This window comes from Bos javanicus, chromosome 2, assembly GCF_032452875.1.
Source record: "Bos javanicus breed banteng chromosome 2, ARS-OSU_banteng_1.0, whole genome shotgun sequence".
Classification (NCBI taxonomy): Eukaryota; Metazoa; Chordata; class Mammalia; order Artiodactyla; family Bovidae; genus Bos; species Bos javanicus.
This window is the reverse complement of record NC_083869.1, coordinates 90,021,317-90,039,286: the sequence shown is the minus strand read 5'-3', so window position 1 is coordinate 90,039,286 and position 17,970 is coordinate 90,021,317. Positions and strand designations below refer to the sequence as shown.

Below are 17,970 nucleotides of genomic sequence, written 5' to 3'. Positions count from 1 at the left end.
CTCTGTTAAGTGCTAAGCAAAATAAACATAGTCCCTGCCCTTTTACAGTGCTGTAGTCTTTCTGACTCCTGTTTTAGTCTTCTGTCATAAAATATCGTGAATAACTACTTTCAGATCATTATTTCTTTCCATTAAATGGAATTCTCTTTTCCTCAGAAAGTTGTGGTATGAACTATTGACTCATGCTCTTTGTCCTTTAAACACCTTGATGGATTTTGTGTTCTGCCCATTTTATTGCTATTGTTTGGCTTTTGAAAAATTAGCTTTTGCTATTCCTTTGGACTCTCCCCTGGAAAACATTCTCCAGATGTCTTAAAAAGAGAGTAACCTCTATTTTACGTGAGAAGGTTTCATATGTCTCTTTTAATATGTTGTTAGCATGTGATTGAGAAGGAAGAACTGAGACTTCACCTCCAAGCTTCCAAAGATGCCCAAAGACAATTGACGATGGAGGTAATGAGATCTTCCTTTATCTTGTGTAATATGGGAGAGAGGGATTAATAGTTTCTTTCTTCTTTGTGAATAAGAATGATTAAAGATGATTACCAGGTTTGAAATAACCACAGAAGATTAAAATGAAATTATGAGATCTACAAAATAAAGCTTTTTAAAAATTCTGTCTCTAAAACTAATCATAACATGACAACATCCTTCTTAGCAGGGAAACCTTGAGATTATAAGATTTTTTAGGAATGTATGATCCCTTTCAGGTCTCTGTTAACTAACCTAACAGTTTTTAAAATAAGGCAATCTCCATTTTTAATAAGCACCTCTAGCCCTAGTGATGCTGATCATCTAGTCCACATAATACATACACTTGAAGAACCTTTTGAAGTTAGAATGTACTCTGAAAATTATGTACTGTTTTAACACACTTATGTATTCTAACTATAAAAGAAAGTTTCTGAAACAAGGGAGAAGAAACTACCTGTTTTATGTCGATTGAGTACCCTGATATCTTTTTTTTTTTTTTTTAAGATTTTATTTATTTATTTATTTTGGCTGTGGTGAGTCTTCATTGCTGTTTACGGGCTTTTCTCTAGCTGCAGCGAGCAGGACCTACTTTCTTTCTTTTTTTTTTTTTTTACCATTTTATTTTATTTTATTTTTCCAATTGCTGTTGCATGCTTCTCATTGTGGTTGGCTTCTCTTGTTATGGAGCATGGGCTTCAGTAGTTGCAGCTCATGGGCTCTAGAGCTTGGGCTCAGTAGTTGTGGCACATGGGCTTAGTTGCTCCATGGCATGGGGGATCTTTTTGGACCAGGGATTGAACCCACTGTCCCCAGCACTGGCAGGTGAATTCTTAACTGCTCGACCACCACAGAAACCTGCACCCTGACATCTTATAGACGTGATAGACTTGATCTTGTCATTTGCAAGCTTCAGAGAGATGTTTAAAAATATACATATCTAATATGGTGCTAAACTAACTTGACCATAGCTATTATACTTCCTCTATAAGTTTTTTTTTTTATATAAGAAGCATTAAATACTGAATTGACAGCTATGGTTGTCTCAGTTACTTTTCACATTTTTAGGAAATCATGTTTGTATATAATTCTGGCCAAGACACCTCTAAATCTGGCAGCTGGAAATATATATACTTTCCTTGCTTAGGCTGTTTCAGAGTCTTTGTAGAAAATTTAAATTCATAAAGTTAGTCCTCTGGATAAAATTTAAACTTATCTCAATTTTTCTTTTTCCTGTTGTCACTTTGTAGTATAATAAGGTACACTAATCGCCCTCCAATCTTTCAGCTTCATGAGTTACAAGACAGGAATATGGAGTGTCTTGGAATGCTACATGAATCTCAAGAAGAAATAAAGGAACTTCGCAGTAGATCTAGCCCTGCAGCTCATCTCTACTTCTCTCAGCCATATGGAGTTTTCTCTGGGGTAAGGAACTGATAAAAATATTATGTATTTAAGGAAACTTGCTTAAGATTTGATGGTCCTTGAGAGTAACAGGGTTGTTAGTAACCCTGTTACCCCTTAATACTTAAGTGTGTATGTATTAAAAAAAAAAAAAGGATCCTCTCAAGGACATTCTCCTACCTAACCACATACAACCATCAACTCCAGGATATTGACATTGATACAATACTATCACTGTCTCATCCACAGAGCCCATTTAAATTTCACCAATTGTCCCAACAATGACCTTTGAAGGGTACATTGCATTGGGTTGTTACAGTCTGGAACAGTTCTTCTGTCTTTGTTTTGTCATTTATGACCTTTGTAGAATGTCTTCAGTTTTGATTTGTCTGTTGTTTCCCCACAATTAGATTTAGGTAATGCAATGGCACCCCACTCCAGTACTCTTGCCTGGAGAATCCCATGGATGGAGGAGCCTGGTAGGCTGCAGTCCACGGGGTCGCTAAGAGTTGGACGTGACTGAGCGACTTCACGTTTACTTTTCACTTTCATGCATTGGAGAAGGAAATGGCACCCCACTCCAGTGTTCCTGCCTGGAGAATCCCAGGGATGGGGGAGCCTGGTGGGCTGCTGTCTATGGGGTCGCACAGAGTCGGACACGACTGAAGCAACTTAGCAGCAGCAGCAATGCATTTTCAGCAGAAATAATGCCATATTCTCCTCAGTGCATTGTATTGGGAGGCACATATTGTCTTTTTGTCCCATTACTGATGATGTTAATTAACTTTGATCCCTTGGTTAAGGTAATATCTGCCAGTTTTTTTTCACTGTAAGGTTAGTCATTGTTAATTAATTACTAGTTAATTGAATTAACATTACTAATTAACTTTTCAGTGATGAAAATTGTCAGATACTACTTTAACCAAGTGATCAAAATAACTATTTTGGGGTGATACTTTGATACTGTTTAAATATTATGTTCCCCATCAAGCTTTACCCACTAGTTTTAGCACCCATTAATTGGGATGTATCTGACTCAGTTATTACTATGATGGTTGCCAAATGGTGACTTTTTAATTCCATCATTTTTTTTCAGCTTTTTAAAATTGGCATTCTTTTGTCAGAACTTTTCTGTCTCATTTATTTATTCATTTGTTCATTTAGGTTATGCAGTATAGACCCATGAATTCCTATTTTAATCAGTGGATTATAAGCCATCATTACTCTTTTTTATTTTGATACTTAAATTGTCCCAGATGTGGTCAGTAGGATCTCCTTCAGGCTCTTCTTGCCCTTTCCCTGGCCCGGCCTTCAGATCAGCCATTCTCCAAGGAGCTCTGGTTATTTTTAGTGAGGAATGATACTTAGAATCCAAAATCTGGGTGCTAGGTATGCCTTGCCACTAGAGTTATTATTGCTTTCAGTCCCTCTCAACAGATAGAGCTAGGAAATATATGTATGTTCATATGCACTCATATAAACACATGTATATCTATCTTTCTATTCATATCTTATGTTTCTATGCATATTTAACATCATGAGTTCACACCAGTACCTCCAATTCTAGTCATTGTCAGCCCCATTGAGTCTACCATCCATGCTAATTGAATCTTCACCTTTGATCAGGGGAAGGAGAGGATTGCTGATTTTTATTTTAAACAATTTTTTATATTGTAAAAGCTTTACATGTTCATTATAGAAAAGTTAGAAACTAGAGAGGACCAAAAAGAAATGGTTAAATACTATCAAATCCTGACCTCCACAGAATCACTATTAACCTCTTGGTTTATAGCCTTTCAAACCTTTTATTTTTGTGTATCTGTATATGTAATACATTTATATATCATAATTGGCTTTTCCCATTGCTTCCTGTAAAAATATATATGATGAAAAAGTAGTCGTTTCTTGTATAAAAGCTACATTTCCAGAATGTCTCTTTTCTTCCCCTGCATTTTAGCTTATGACTGTTTTCTTGTGTTTTCTTTTACTATAACACTGAAAGTATTGGATTCTGGGAATTCTATTAGATAATTGAAAGGTCATTTATTTCTCATAACAGGCTTCTTAGTTAATTACTGTTAGTACCCTCAAACTCTTTTCTTAGGAATCTCTGGCAGCGGAGATTGAGGGGACCATGCGTAAGAAGTTGAGTTTGGATGAGGAATCTTCTCTCTTTAAACAAAAGTAAGTACAGGTCGTATGTGTTGTTACTAGACCATTGGGATGGAAATTGAAAAGCAGCTACAATCCAAAGTGACCAGTATTATGAGATTCAGTAGTATATCTTCTTACTATTCAGTTCTTTCCTGATAGTGCTCCCATCTGTGAGAGCATTCTCTTGTCCTGAAATTTATTTTCTAATAATTTCTCCCAAACTTCAGAGGCTCTTCAGGGTGGCTTTGTTTTTAATGAGCTGCATTTACATGCATCTTTTCTAGAGTACTCCAATGGTAGGCAGTGGCAATAATAAACACTTCTTTTTTGACAGAGCCCAACAGAAACGGGTATTTGACACTGTCAAGGCTGCCAATGACACCCGGGGTCGCTCTGTCCCATTCCCAATTCTACTGCCCATCCCAGGCTCCAACCGCTCGAGTGTCATCATGACAGCAAAACCATTTGAATCTGGCTTAGAACCAACAGAGGGCAAAACAACCCAGAAGAGTAACTTGGAGGAAGATCCAGGGTAAGAAACATGGATTCACACACAAATTTCAGCATTGTTCTGTGCTGTCTGAAGACAACACTGAAAGGAACTATCAGTTCGCATTCAGTAGTGATGCCTTGTATCATTATTCGTTAGACGGATCACTGGAGTGAAAGGTTTAATTAATTATATTCAAAATGGAGTTTGCATTGAACTATAAAATTCTTTACTTCTTTCTTCTCTGGTTTGGCAAAATTTGAGTCTCTGTCTTTGTGTTCAGAATCAAATTTGTTTGAATCTGTTTGGTCATTGGCAGTTATGCATAGCATTAGATGATAGTTTCTCATAACCCGTGCTCATAATTTCAGCTTTGGTGCCTTTACGATAAACAATAATCTTGAATACCTATTAAGGAAAACTAGATTGCTCTTAATTTCCTATTTGTTTAAATTGAGATTTCTGTTTCTGTTTTTTTATTAATTCAGTTCATTGAATTTTGTTTAACTAGAAATTAAAGAGAATTACTGGAAAGTCAACTGAAAGTTTTTGAAAATTAGATGTTTGGCACCTGAGAGAAGTCATTCCTAATGCAGAAATCCATTACCCTGGGTTTTTTATTGTATTGTCTGGTCTTAGGGGTAGATTCTGCACCCATGGTAGCCTTATGTGTTGATACTACCTCATTGTACACAGTTACCTTAGGAAAAGATCTAACAAGAACATCTATGTGAATTCACACGTGGAATGCCTAAAACTTGGCTTACTACTCTTTCTTTTGGTATCAGTTGTAAGATATCTCTGATTTTTTTAATCTTGAGAAGTGAAAAACTGTGTTGCAGAGCTATGAAAATACAGTATTTATGAATCTTGTTTTCTTTTAAATGTCTGCAGTATTCATAGTGGATTTTATGGCCTAAAGTAAATTTTTTCACATTTTAATATTTTTGAAATTGTTTATCTTTTGCCACTAATGATGTGTTGTAGTATAATGAGTAGCATTTTTAATTTCTTAGTAATACATAAAATAATGATACCTCTTGCCCTCAATGGTATTATAGATTCAGTGAAACAAGATAACATTTATAGCTAAATGAATTAAGTGAAACAGAAATTTTAATAAACACAACATAATATAGCCTATCTGAAGTCATCTGAAATGATCTATAAAAATGGTACAATGTAGTATTAGAGATCTGGGTTTGTTACTATTTCTGTATTCCAGCTATCTAAGAAAAATACGTGTTTTTAAGATCAGTCTCTCGAACATTCACCATTGTGGAAAGGAGAGCTCTTTGCTGTGCTTCTGACCCTCACAGATGTAGTCAGTGAATATGATTTTCCCATAGGAACATCCAGAAGGCGGATCAACCAGGACCCTCTACAGAGAGCGATTTGGCAACAGCACTTCATCGCCTTAGTCTTCGGCGACAGAACTACTTAAGTGAGAAGCAGTTCTTTGCAGAAGAATGGCAGCGGAAGATCCAAGTTCTGGCTGACCAGAAAGAAGAGGGTAGTGGCTGTGGCACGCCCACAGAGAGCCTGGCCTCCCTCTACACCGACCAATCGGAGATCACAGACCTAAGCAGTGCCAGTTGCCTTCGAGGTTTTATGCCTGAAAAATTACAAATTGTCAAGCCCCTTGAAGGTAATAAGTGAGGGCCATTTCTAAGCGATGTTGCTTATGGTTTTGCCTTCCCCTGGAAAGGACATGTCTCTTGTAATTGTGCAGGAGCTATCTTTATTATCCCTAAATCTTCACTGTTCATGTGACCATGCACTGCAGAACTTTGTGGAAAATTAATGAAGAGATTTGCATTCTCCACGCCATCAGCTGTCAGTTCTCTTCTACAGATGTTGTTTTTATACAAATGTGGGGGAAGAGAAGTAATCTTTTCTTGTCCTTTGCTGAGGAATATCCTTGATAGTGGGGCTTTCCAGATAGCACTAGTGGAAAAAGAACCCACCTGCCAGTGCAGAAGATGTAAGAGATGTGGGTTCAATCCCTGGGTTAGGAAGGCCCCCTGAAGGAGGGCACAGCAACCCACTCCAGTATTCTTGCCTGGAGAATCCCATGGACAGAGGAGCCTAGCAGGCTACAGTTTGTAGGGTTGCACAGAGTTGGGCATGACTGAAGCAACTTAGAATGCATGTACACATCCTTGATAGCAGTTTTCATGATAAGATAAATGAGATATGACAGATGAATAAACATAATCTAGATGGAATACTTCATCTCTACCTTTTGTTTCAAGAAAGAGTTCTTTACCCAAAGAGTGTCTTTTACTTAGAGGTATGTGTGCCTGTATTTTTCTTTTGTTCAGTTAGAAAATGTTGTTAATTTCAAGTCAGTTTCTATTCTCTCTTAAAATGGGACTTGAATTTAAAATAGATTTCTTTGTTTTATGGAATATTGACAATCTTCAAATGATCCTCTGCTGTTACCATAAAAGAGTCTGCATTAGACAGAATTTTGAGTTGATAACCTAGAAGGACCTCTCAAACTCAAAGGTGTTATGTTCGTTTTATTAATGGTCAGTGCAGATATTTGCAGCTATTTTTAGGATTAAATGACTCTCAGTGACAACTAGCAACTGCATCTGGTGCAGGCACTTGGGATGATCATTAACCTGCATTTGCAGACAGAAATAGTGGGGATATGTTCTCCTTTTATCATTTCCTTAGCTTTCCTACTCTCCCTGAGATCCTGGTGAAAGGACATGAACACAGTGGAGAAGTGTACAAAAAATCACTGTAATTCGATGCCTTCCAACATAGGAGCCTAGCTTTTGAGTTCAAAGCTCGTAAGCATAGTTCCAAAACAGAGGAATATTAATTTTTGTCACCTGGAAAAACACAGCCCCACATTGTACACATCTCTTCTCATCACTGCCTCAGCATTCTAGTTCCTATTAAGCATGTTGACTTGGCTTTTTCACCTTTTCACATCTGCTTTAGATGTCCTTTTTAAAGTTAACTTTTGAAATAAAAAGATGATTATTCATACCTTTAGCATCTTGTTAGTTTTCCACAGAGAACTTCAATGTACAAATTTTACCAAAATGTTAAGACTGAAAAAGCAGTTTTATTATTATCATTACTTTTTTACACACATAATTTTAGCTTCTTTCAAGATTTAATATTTGTGGGAAATTTAAAACCTGTTCCTTTTTTTGTTTGCATACTCAGGATCACAAACTCTGCATCAATGGCAGCAACTTGCTCAACCAAATTTAGGAACCATTCTTGACCCACGACCAGGTGTCATCACTAAAGGCTTTACCCAGTTGCCCAAGGATGCCATCTACCACCTCTCAGATTTAGAAGAAGATGAAGAGGAGGGTATCACTTTTCAGGTTCAGCAACCTCTTCAAGTGGAACAGAAAACATCAATATCCCAGCCAGTAACAGGAATCTTCCTGCCACCCATGACTTCAGCTGGTGGTCCAGTTACAGGTGAGAAGAGTATAGCTTGTAACCAGTAGTACTTTGCTTTCTGCATCACGTATGATCAGCTGACTGCCTCTACTTAAGTCTTACTGGAGTGTACTCATCTTGAAAATAGGGTAGTAGAAATGTATAGCGTAAGTGCCCCTTCTGATTCTCTCCATGTCTTAGCCAACCTGCATAAATAGATCAGGCAGAGAGGAGAGAGCAATTCAGTCAATGGTTCACAAACCTTTAGGACTCAGCATCTCTTTAAACTCTTTTTTTTTTTTTCAATTGAAGGATAATTGCTTTATAGTATTGTGTTGGTTTCTACCAAAAATCAACATGTATCAGACATAGGTTAACCCATGTCTCGTCTCACTTGAACATCCCCCCCTACCTCCCTCCCCATCCCATCTTTACATTCTTAAAAATCATGAAGAATTCCAGAGAGCATGTCTGTTTGGGTTGTATCTACTTATAATTTACCATATTAGAAATAAAAACTGAGAAATTATTAAAATATTTATTAACTCATTATTTTAAAATAGTTACATATTAACACAAATAATATATTTTATGAAAAACAGCTGTATTTTTTCAAGTAGTGAGAAAAATGGTTTAGTTTTATAATTTTGCAAGTCCCTAATTTACAGATTAATAGAAGATAGCAGGATTCTTGTGTCAGCATCTACAATTAGTCTATTACAATATGTTGTTTTGATTGAGAGTATGAAGAAAATACAGGCTTCCCAGTTGGCTCAGGGGGTAAAGAATCCACCTACAATGCAGGAGACACAGGAAATATGGGCTTGATCTATGAGTTGGGAAGATCCTCTAAAGGAGGGCATGGCAACCTACTCCAGTATTCTTGCCTGAAGAGTCCCATGGACAGATGAGCCTAGTGGGCTGCAGTCCATAGGATTGCAGAAAGTTGGATGTGACTGAAGTGACTGAGCATGCATACTTGAAGAAAATACAGCCTTGCTGTCATCAAAAAATCTGCAAATAATAAATGCTGGAGAGGATGTAGAGAAAAAGGAACCCTACACTGTTGGGAATGTAAACTGGTACAGCCACTGTGGACAGCAGTATGACAGTTCCTTAAAAACTAAAAATAAAGCTACCATATGATCCTGCAATCCCATTCCTGGGTATATATTTAGAGAAAACGTTAATTTGAAAAGCTACATGCACCCCAGTATCCATTGCAGCACTGTTTACAATAACCAAGATATGAAATCAACCTAAATGTCCATCAACAGATGAATGGGTAAAGAAGATGTGATGTATATATATTACATAATACAACAGAATTATTCAGCCATAAAAAGAATGAAATAATGGTGTTTGCAGCAATATGGATGGACCTAGATATTATCATACTAAGGGAAGTATGCAAGACAGAGAAAGACAAATATTATATGATATTGCTTATATGTGGAATTTTTAAAAAACTAATATAAATGAACTTATATACCAAACAGAAATAGATCCACAGATGTAGGAAACAAATTTATGTCTACCGAAAAAGAAAGGAGGGAGGGAGGGAGGGATAAATTTGAAGTTTGGAATTAACAGATACACACTACTACTATTATATAAAATTGATAACCAACAAGGACCTAAGGACCAAATTTACAGCACAGGGCACTATACTCAATATTTTGTAATAATCTATAAGGGAAAAGAATATAAAATAATATATGTTTATATATATAACTGAATCATTTTGCTGTATACCTGAAATACAACATTGTAAATCAATTATACCTCAATAAAATAAAAAAAAAAACTTAAAGTTTAAAAAAAGGAAGTACAGCCTCACACAGATATCTGGTTGGAAAAGGAAAGTGTGTTTTAATAGCCTCTTCAGATACTTGTGAATATTACACCAAAACTTGGTAAGTGGTAGTTTCTTTAAGGTTTATAACAATGTAAATCTAAAACTTTTCATACTTTGTTACATTAAAATCTATTAGTCTGTTCTACACTCTGAATACATCTTTTACCCATGCACGATTTTATAACATCATGCACTGGTCATTTGGAAAATATTGGTTCACTAAGTTATGCAGATCTTCCAAATGTTGACACATTTCGTTATATAATACAATAAAATCATGTAATATTACCCACCTATCTCATTGGGTAAGTCTTTTAGTACTAGGAAGCTTTCAAGCTCTCAGTGGTGGGTTCAAGTCTACCAAAACAGTCATTTTCACTTCAAAGCTCAAATTTTGTCACTGGCAGCAAATCCTTTCAGCTATTTTCTTGAAGAGACAGGCTCACTACATTTTTTTTTGAAGAAAATGTTGCCATACTGTATAATACAGGGAATTCTGCTCAGTGTTATATGGTCTGAATAAGAGGGGAGTTTGGGGGAGAATGGATACATGTATATGTTTGGCTGAGTCCCTTTGCTGTCCACCTGAAACTCTCACATTATTAGTCGGCTATTCCTCAATATAAAATAAAAAGTTAAAAAAAAATGTTGCCACATATGCAAATCTGAATAACTGCAGTTTTTGTATTAATTGTTCTTTTAAGTAAAAATGCTGTTCTGTCAAAAAAGATAAAACTTAATTGCACTTGTGCTTTTCCTTCACGTAAGCATTGTATCTCTGTATGCTGCAAAGAAGTACTTAATACTTACTTCCCATTTCATCACATAGAATATTAAAAAGATTCAAGGGCCAAGATTTAATAATTTATACTGCTTCATCAAGGGCATTTTAATGTGAATTTGACCTTTTTTTTGCTACCATAGTTGGACAGCAGTGAGAGATGCTAGTACCACTTGGTGCTTTTGCCCTGTTTTGTGCTCAGGAGCCCACAGCTTTATTCAGTGTCACCTTTGCATCAGCAGTGCAAATGCCAGCCCAATAGGAAAGACAGACAGCATCTTAATGTTGCTGTGAAAGTAGTTCTGACCTGTAGATCCCATCAGTTCAGTTCAGTTTAGTCACTCAGTCGTCTCCGACTCTTTGAGACCCCATGAATCGCAGCACGCCAGGCCTCCCTGTCCATCACCATCTCCCGGAGTTTACCCAAACTCATGTCCGTCGAGTCGGTGATGCCATCCAGCCATCTCATCCTCTGTTGTCCTCTTCTCCTCCTGCCCCCAATCCCTCCCAGCATCAGGGCCTTTTCCAATGAGTCAACTCTTCGAGTGAGGTGGCCAAAGTACTGGAGTTTCAGCCTCAGCATCAGTCCTCCCAATGAACACCCAGGACTGATCTCCTTTAGGATGGACTGGTTGGATCTCCTTGCAGTCCAAGGGACTCGAAAGAGTTTTCTCCAACACCACAGTTCAAAAGCATCAATTCTTCGGTGCTCAGCTTTCTTCACAGTCCAACTCTCACATCCATACATGACCACAGGAAAAACCATAGCCTTGACTAGATGGACCTTTGTTGGCAAAGTAATGTCTCTGCTTTTTAATATGCTATCTAAGTTGGTCATAACTTTCCTTCCAAGAAGTAAGTGTCCTTTAATTTCATGGCTGCAGTCACCATCTGTAGTGATTTTGGAGCCCAAAAAAATAAAGTCAGCCACTGTTTCCCCATCTATTTCCCATGAAGTGATGGGACCAGATGCCACGATCTTAGTTTTCTGAATGTTGACTTCTAAGCCAACTTTTTCACTCTCCTCTTTCACCTTCATCAAGAGGCTTTTTAGTTCCTCCTCACTTTCTGCCATAAGGGTGGTGTCATCTGCATATGTGAGGTTATTGATATTTCTCCTGGCAATACATGGTGCAAATCACACATTGAGAACCACTGGAGTAGTTTGGCTAGAAAGATTGATGACTAGTTCTTAGATGGTTTGATTCTTTTTTTTTCAGAATGTGTTTTTCCCTTGTTTCTAAGCTGTTTTAAATCCGTTTGATTATAATTTCAAATTATTGAAGGATTCAGCTATGTATTGATCAGTGGATACTATTACAGTGTGTATATTGCATTTCTAGATTGTGGAATTTTTGTATAAAAGATACTTGATAAATGTCATATTATTAATAATGAACTTTCTACATTATTAACCTAGTCTTTCAATTTTGTGTTTGATTCTCTAAAATTCTCCACGTCAGTTGCAACCTCAAACCCAGGCAAGTGTCTGTCCTGCACAAACTCGACATTTACCTTCACCACCTGTAGGATATTACATCCCTCTGATATCACTCAGGTTACCCCCAGGTAAGAGGGGCTGAGCAGTTGGAATCCTTACTTCTTTCTTCAAATATATTTTACTAAATTTCTTTTTTTAATTACTGTCTTTTTAATTCCTAGAATTTTAATGTTCTATGATAATTTGCCTTTAGAATATAATCATTTGATGATTATAACTCTTACAAGGAGACAAAGAGCAAGTATGTAGTGTCTAAATGAAGAAAGTGAGGCATAGAACCTTTGGGTGACTGGTCCAAGGATAGAGAGGTAGTAAATGACCCAACTGAGCCTATACAGAGAATTAGCCAAACTGAACAACTGGAAGAACTAGTTCTCGGTACAGGACTGCCCTCTGTTCTGATACCACCTGCTGGTTCAGGAGATTCCCAAAACCATGCTCTTGTTAGACTGATATTCTAGAAGGACTCACAGAACTCTCTGAAATCTATCGTGCACATGGTTACTATTTATTACAGGGAAAGGTTACAGGATAAAATTAGCTGAAGGAAGAGACTCTGACAGGTCAGAGTCTGGGAGGACTCTACACATGAAGCTTCCTTAGGGTTCATTACTTTCCTGGAATTGATGTTTGACAGTCACACAGAGTACTGCCAACCAGGGAAGTTCACCTAAGCTTCAGGGTCCAGATTTTTTACTGAGCTTTCACTGTGGAAGGCATGATTGACTACCCATATAGTTATAACTCACTATAAATATAAAAACTCACCTCCGGGTCCACTGACCCAAAGCTTCGACCCTGAATCACAGGGTTAGTTTTTCTGGCACAGCCAGTCCCTACAACTATAGGCTATGGCCAAGTCCACCCCAAGATCTAGCTAGTGTGGCCAGTCTCCTTCCTAAACAAACATACTTCTAGCAAACATGGCATGGATTACCTCCCAGAAGCAGAAGGCAAAGGCAGAAACCTCTGGGCAGTCCAAATCATGTATTACATAGGCTAAAACAATAAGCAATATTGCTGTAGTTTCTATCCTACCACTTCCCAAAAGAATCTATGGTAGTTTCCAGAGATACCTAGAACATTGCAGGGATAATGTTAACTAGAAGTAGAGAAGAATAATTATTAAAATAATTTTAAAATATTTAATTATTTAGAATAATTAAAATATTATGAAGAATTAAGTTTCTCCTTCAAAGAGCATCTTAGATTTAATTTTGAAATATTGTATTTTCTAAAGGGTTGAAGAATTGTTAAACTGTGGGTTATCATCTTTTGGTTTATTTTGCTTTACACAATGGATATATTAATAAAAATTTCTGAAGTTTATTTTCTTCAGTATTTAAATTTCTTTGATTTTTTAATCATAAATTTTAGTTATATTTCCACAGGTGACATATTTTAGAGTTAAAATTTAAGAATAAATTTATCTAAGAGTATAGTAAACTTTTTCATATTCTGTGAAAATAAATATGTTTCAGTAAGTTAATGACTAAATTACAAATAACCAATCTTTGAAGTAACACATCAGAATTTTCATTCCTCAGATACTGATGTGTTATCTGTTCCTCTACATATGCTATGGATAACTACTATAATTACCTTAAATGCTCACTTCGGATTACTTTTTATTCTTAAACACTCCCTCCTGCTTTTTTTTTCCTTTGTAAAGCTCTGGCTTCCCTTCCTTATCCTGTGCAAGCAGTGGTAGCAGTTCATCAAACACAGCAATGAATTCTCCTGCCGTGTCCTACAGGCTCAGCGTTGGTGAATCTATCACTAACCGACGAGATTCCACCATAACCTTCAGCAGCACCGTGAGCTTGGCCAAACTTCTACAGGAGCGAGGCATCTCCGCTAAAGTGTACCACAGCCCAATTTCAGAGAACCCCCTCCTCCAGCCTCTCCCTCGAGGCCTGTCTACCCCTTCCACACCACCAAATTCACCATCTCATTCACCTTGCCCTTCTCCTTTGCCCATGGAGCCTCGAGTGCATCTCTCTGAAAATTTTTTGGCCTCCCGACCAGCAGAAACATTCCTCCAAGAGATGTATGGCCTGAGACCATCCCGAAACCCTCCTGATGTTGGCCAGTTAAAGATGAACTTAGTGGACAGGCTGAAGAGACTGGGGATAGCCAGAGTGATAAAGACCCCCGAGGCCCAGGCAAATGGAAGAAGCCAAAAAGCAGAAAATGGTCTTCAAAGACCAAACTCTGCTGTCTATTTAAATTCAGGGAGCAATTTACTGAGTGGACTGAGGAGGAATCAGAGTCTTCCAGTCATGTTGGGTAGCTTCAGCACCCCAGTTTGCACATCATCCCCCAAAATGGATATCCTGAAGGAGGATTGAAGTTCAGCAGTTGACTGATGTCTTATCAAGTTAGCACATGAAGGAAAGATTTGCACTGTTTATACGTAGTCTTGTCTGAGAGAAAAGGAATGTCGCAGAAGGGTTGTGAATGTAGAAAGGGGAGGGTGAACGAATGGAAACAGGATTAGCATGAGGTCTGTCTGATAACTTGAAAGTATAAATGAATGGGTCATGAGTATTTGGAGGCAAGGGAAAGAAAAAAGGTTGAATGTAGTCCTTCAGTTGGTTTTTCTTGTCTTGAAAATAAAAAGTGACTAGAAAATAAATCCAGTAATATTGAAACACACCAGAAATACTGAACTTCCTAGTACACTTACTTCTGGTGAGCATAAGCAAGAAGGACCTAGGTTAGGAGATGGGATAGAAGAAGAAGCAGCTTGGACCACTGCCTTTAGAAGCTGTTCCAGAAGGTTGCTGGGGTAAACTCGGTCTGTTACTGAGACAACAGTGATATGGCCTTTATGTTGGCCCCTGTTAACGTCTGGTTAAATTACACATCCATCAGAAAGTAAGCTCACTGCATTATCAAACAAGGAATTTCACCTTTTTCATAAGATCAGAGTAGTGGAGACTCCCTTTTTGCTTTCTGTTTTCAGGACTTTGAACCCCTGGGAGCCCAAACGTCATCCACATTCCTTTTGCACTTGTGATTAATAAGTGTTCAGTTTTTTAATTTGTATTTTTATACAATATCCCCCTCAAACAGTGTAAGTTGGGGATGGGGGTAGGAAGGATTTATTTTAAGAAGGGAAGTGTGGGTACATTGGAACCAAGGAATCTCGTTTTCAGAATATTTATTCTGAATAAATGTAATGACCAAGTTGTATGAACATAGTTACATGTCTTTCAAATTTCCTTGGAGGCTGGAAAGGTTAAACCAGAAGTGCAATCAATAGGAATTTGAGAATGTTGTGTGTTTATGTCTGTAAGGGTTTTTGTAAGGAAAGTTGATTGCAAGTAAACTTTTTCCAAAATATGCTATGCATGTTTTTAATGAAGAATGACATGTATTTGCACAAAAATTCTCAGGCACAGTCTAATATTATAAACTGAAGTAAAACCCAGGTGCTTGCTTTGAGATTGTTTTTTAATATAAAATAAAATTAAGACACATTTGCCTTTTTCTTAATATCTGTAGAATTAGAGAATGACTTTTCACTGGGAAAGTCAAAGCTTTTGTTTTTTCTCTGGGATTCTGTTTTTGTTTTTAACTATGTGAAATGGCAAAGTGAAACTCGGGGATTAGGTTTCAGCTTCCAGCGGTGTGATGCAAGGCTGTGAATTAGGAAGAAACAGACCTATTTTTTGAGTATTGCTGACCAAGGTCTTTATCTCGGCCGTGAAGTTCAGAAAGAAATGCCATCACACAAAAGGCATAATAGAGAGAAGCTAGAAGGGGGCTAGTTATTTTTGAAAAGGGGAGGCATGTTACTTGATCTTTTCAGTGTTTCATTAGCAGATTTTTTGCCCCTTTGTTCTGACTTAAAGTGCAAGGCCTTTTCTGAAGTATTCTTGATGGGAGTTTTGCTCCTGGGGCTCCCATCCGTACACCTGTTACAGACCAGAAGAGGGCCTTCTCTCTTCTCGAGCTGCTTCATGTGCTCAAAACACACATGCAGTAGTAAAATGTGTGGGTTTTCTGTGCTTTTTAAAGATCTTTTAATAAGACTTTTCTAAATAAATTTCTCAAAATTAAAAGTAAGAGTGTCCTCTCCCTGTTTTCTCCCCCTTGCTCAGTCCTTCTGAAGTCAGAAGACTGTATACGTAGATGTTCAGAAAGGATTCCAGCTGGTATGTAAGTGAATGTCAGTGTCCTGAATGTGAACCAGAAGAATTCCTGATGCTTCAATTTCTAAAATATTCCCATTTTAAATGATAATATTTGAGTTTCTACTTCATAAAGTAACTCGGGGGTGCTTATTTTAGACAATTCTTTAAGCTTTTATTTATTCTCTAAGAAAGTAATCTTCCTATTGCCAGTTGCCGAGAAACATCAGGATCTAGGAAAATGTAGGGCCAGAGAGTAGTACAAAGTGTTAAATTATCAGAGTTTATGTATATTATATAAACAGCTATAAGTTAAGCAAGATTTGGGCATGTTATGTATAATTAGTATATTTGTAAAATAACTGATGCTAAAATGATCGCTTTAGAGGCAGGGCAAGAGCGTATTCACAGCCAAGTAAGCCTGTCTGATTAAAGAAAAGCAGACTTTGGTTCTTGAAAATTAAACTGATGTTGCTGTTCCACCAGAAACACAAGGATTATAAACTGATGCTTGCTTGTCTCTAGAAATGAATCCTGTTTTGAAATTGGGTTTTGTTGTTTTTGAAATTTCCATCTAAAATCATTTTTGAATACTGCCTGAGACTCTCTATTATAATGAAATAGTGTGCAAAGGATAGTAAGAACTGGAGCCTTGTAGCAAGTTCTTTCTTAATTTATCTGTTATGCTTTAGCACTGTTCACATTTTAATTTTCTTGTATCCACTGTGTAGGTACTTTAATGCCAGTTTGGAAAACGCCAATCTTTGTTTTTTCTTCTGAAGGCTCTCAATGATTATACCTCAGGTATTTCTGAGTATCCTGTTGCTAGGAGGGATACCTTCCCTGTGAATTCAGAATTAAAAGTTCTCCAGAATTATCATGATCCCAAATCTTATGTAAATAGCTTTACCCATGGGTCTTGGAAAAAAGTTAATGACCATTGTTAAAGTAGTTTTTAAAAAAAATTTTGTACTCTATGTCCTTGATTTGACCTGAATAAACAGACTTTGACAAAGGGAGGCATGTTATCGGCAGCTCACAAGAGCCTGTTCTCTAGAAAAGGTGTATTTTTATACAGTATTCAAAGCCTGTTATTTTTTTCTGGTACTTAACTAGTACTTGTTCAAACATTGACTCTTGACATCTGGAACCAGAGCTCCTGGTGTTCAGTGGCCCACTCCTCTGATGTTGGATGCCCGCAAGCCTGTACCCTGAGCGCAGCACAGCCAGAGTCGACACTGAGTGGCCGCTTTGCCTTCACAGCTATCAGGGAGTGACGTGGGGCCCTCTGTGGCTGCCGGCGAGATACTGTAGTATGATATCTGGGGCTTGACTTTGTCAAACGGCTCTTTGTGCACCTACCTTTGCTTTGTTGAATGTAAATCAGATAATAAACATGAGTATCTTCTTAAATTTTCCTTTGTCTTTCTGTGGTTTTGTCCCAGTTCTTTTCACAGATAATCCTGCATAAAGTCTTTCCTTTCTGTTATGTTGTTTTGGGTACTGAGAACAAGCTCTATTTGCCAAACCAACAATAGTCATGAGTAGTAAACAAATATCACTGTATTTTCTTAGGTTTTTAAAATAGAATAACCATATTGTTTCCTCAGCAAAGCATCAGCAACAAAAAAATAAAACCTAAAGTTGTTGATATGCAGATCTTTAAGACTCAGGAAGTATGAAGCAATTCATTTCTGATGGTCCACAACTGACTACTGATACTTAACTATTTAGAAACTGTTTCCAAGAAATAAA

The 17,970-nt window shown here is 37.3% G+C and overlaps 1 protein-coding gene across 1 annotated transcript in view; it reads left to right on the top strand.

Annotated features, from left to right (window-relative positions):
* Positions 1–17,628, top strand: part of TRAK2 (trafficking kinesin protein 2) — a 74,028-nt gene extending 56,400 nt beyond the window's left edge. The window contains exons 9-16 of the mRNA XM_061381634.1: positions 379–453; positions 1,759–1,896; positions 3,980–4,059; positions 4,364–4,561; positions 5,869–6,167; positions 7,709–7,975; positions 12,039–12,144; positions 13,749–17,628. Coding sequence (XP_061237618.1) covers positions 379–453; positions 1,759–1,896; positions 3,980–4,059; positions 4,364–4,561; positions 5,869–6,167; positions 7,709–7,975; positions 12,039–12,144; positions 13,749–14,427 — 1,842 coding nt within the window. The 3' untranslated portion in view covers positions 14,428–17,628. The remainder of the gene's footprint in view (positions 1–378; positions 454–1,758; positions 1,897–3,979; positions 4,060–4,363; positions 4,562–5,868; positions 6,168–7,708; positions 7,976–12,038; positions 12,145–13,748) is intronic.
* Positions 17,629–17,970: the final 342 nt, after the last annotated feature.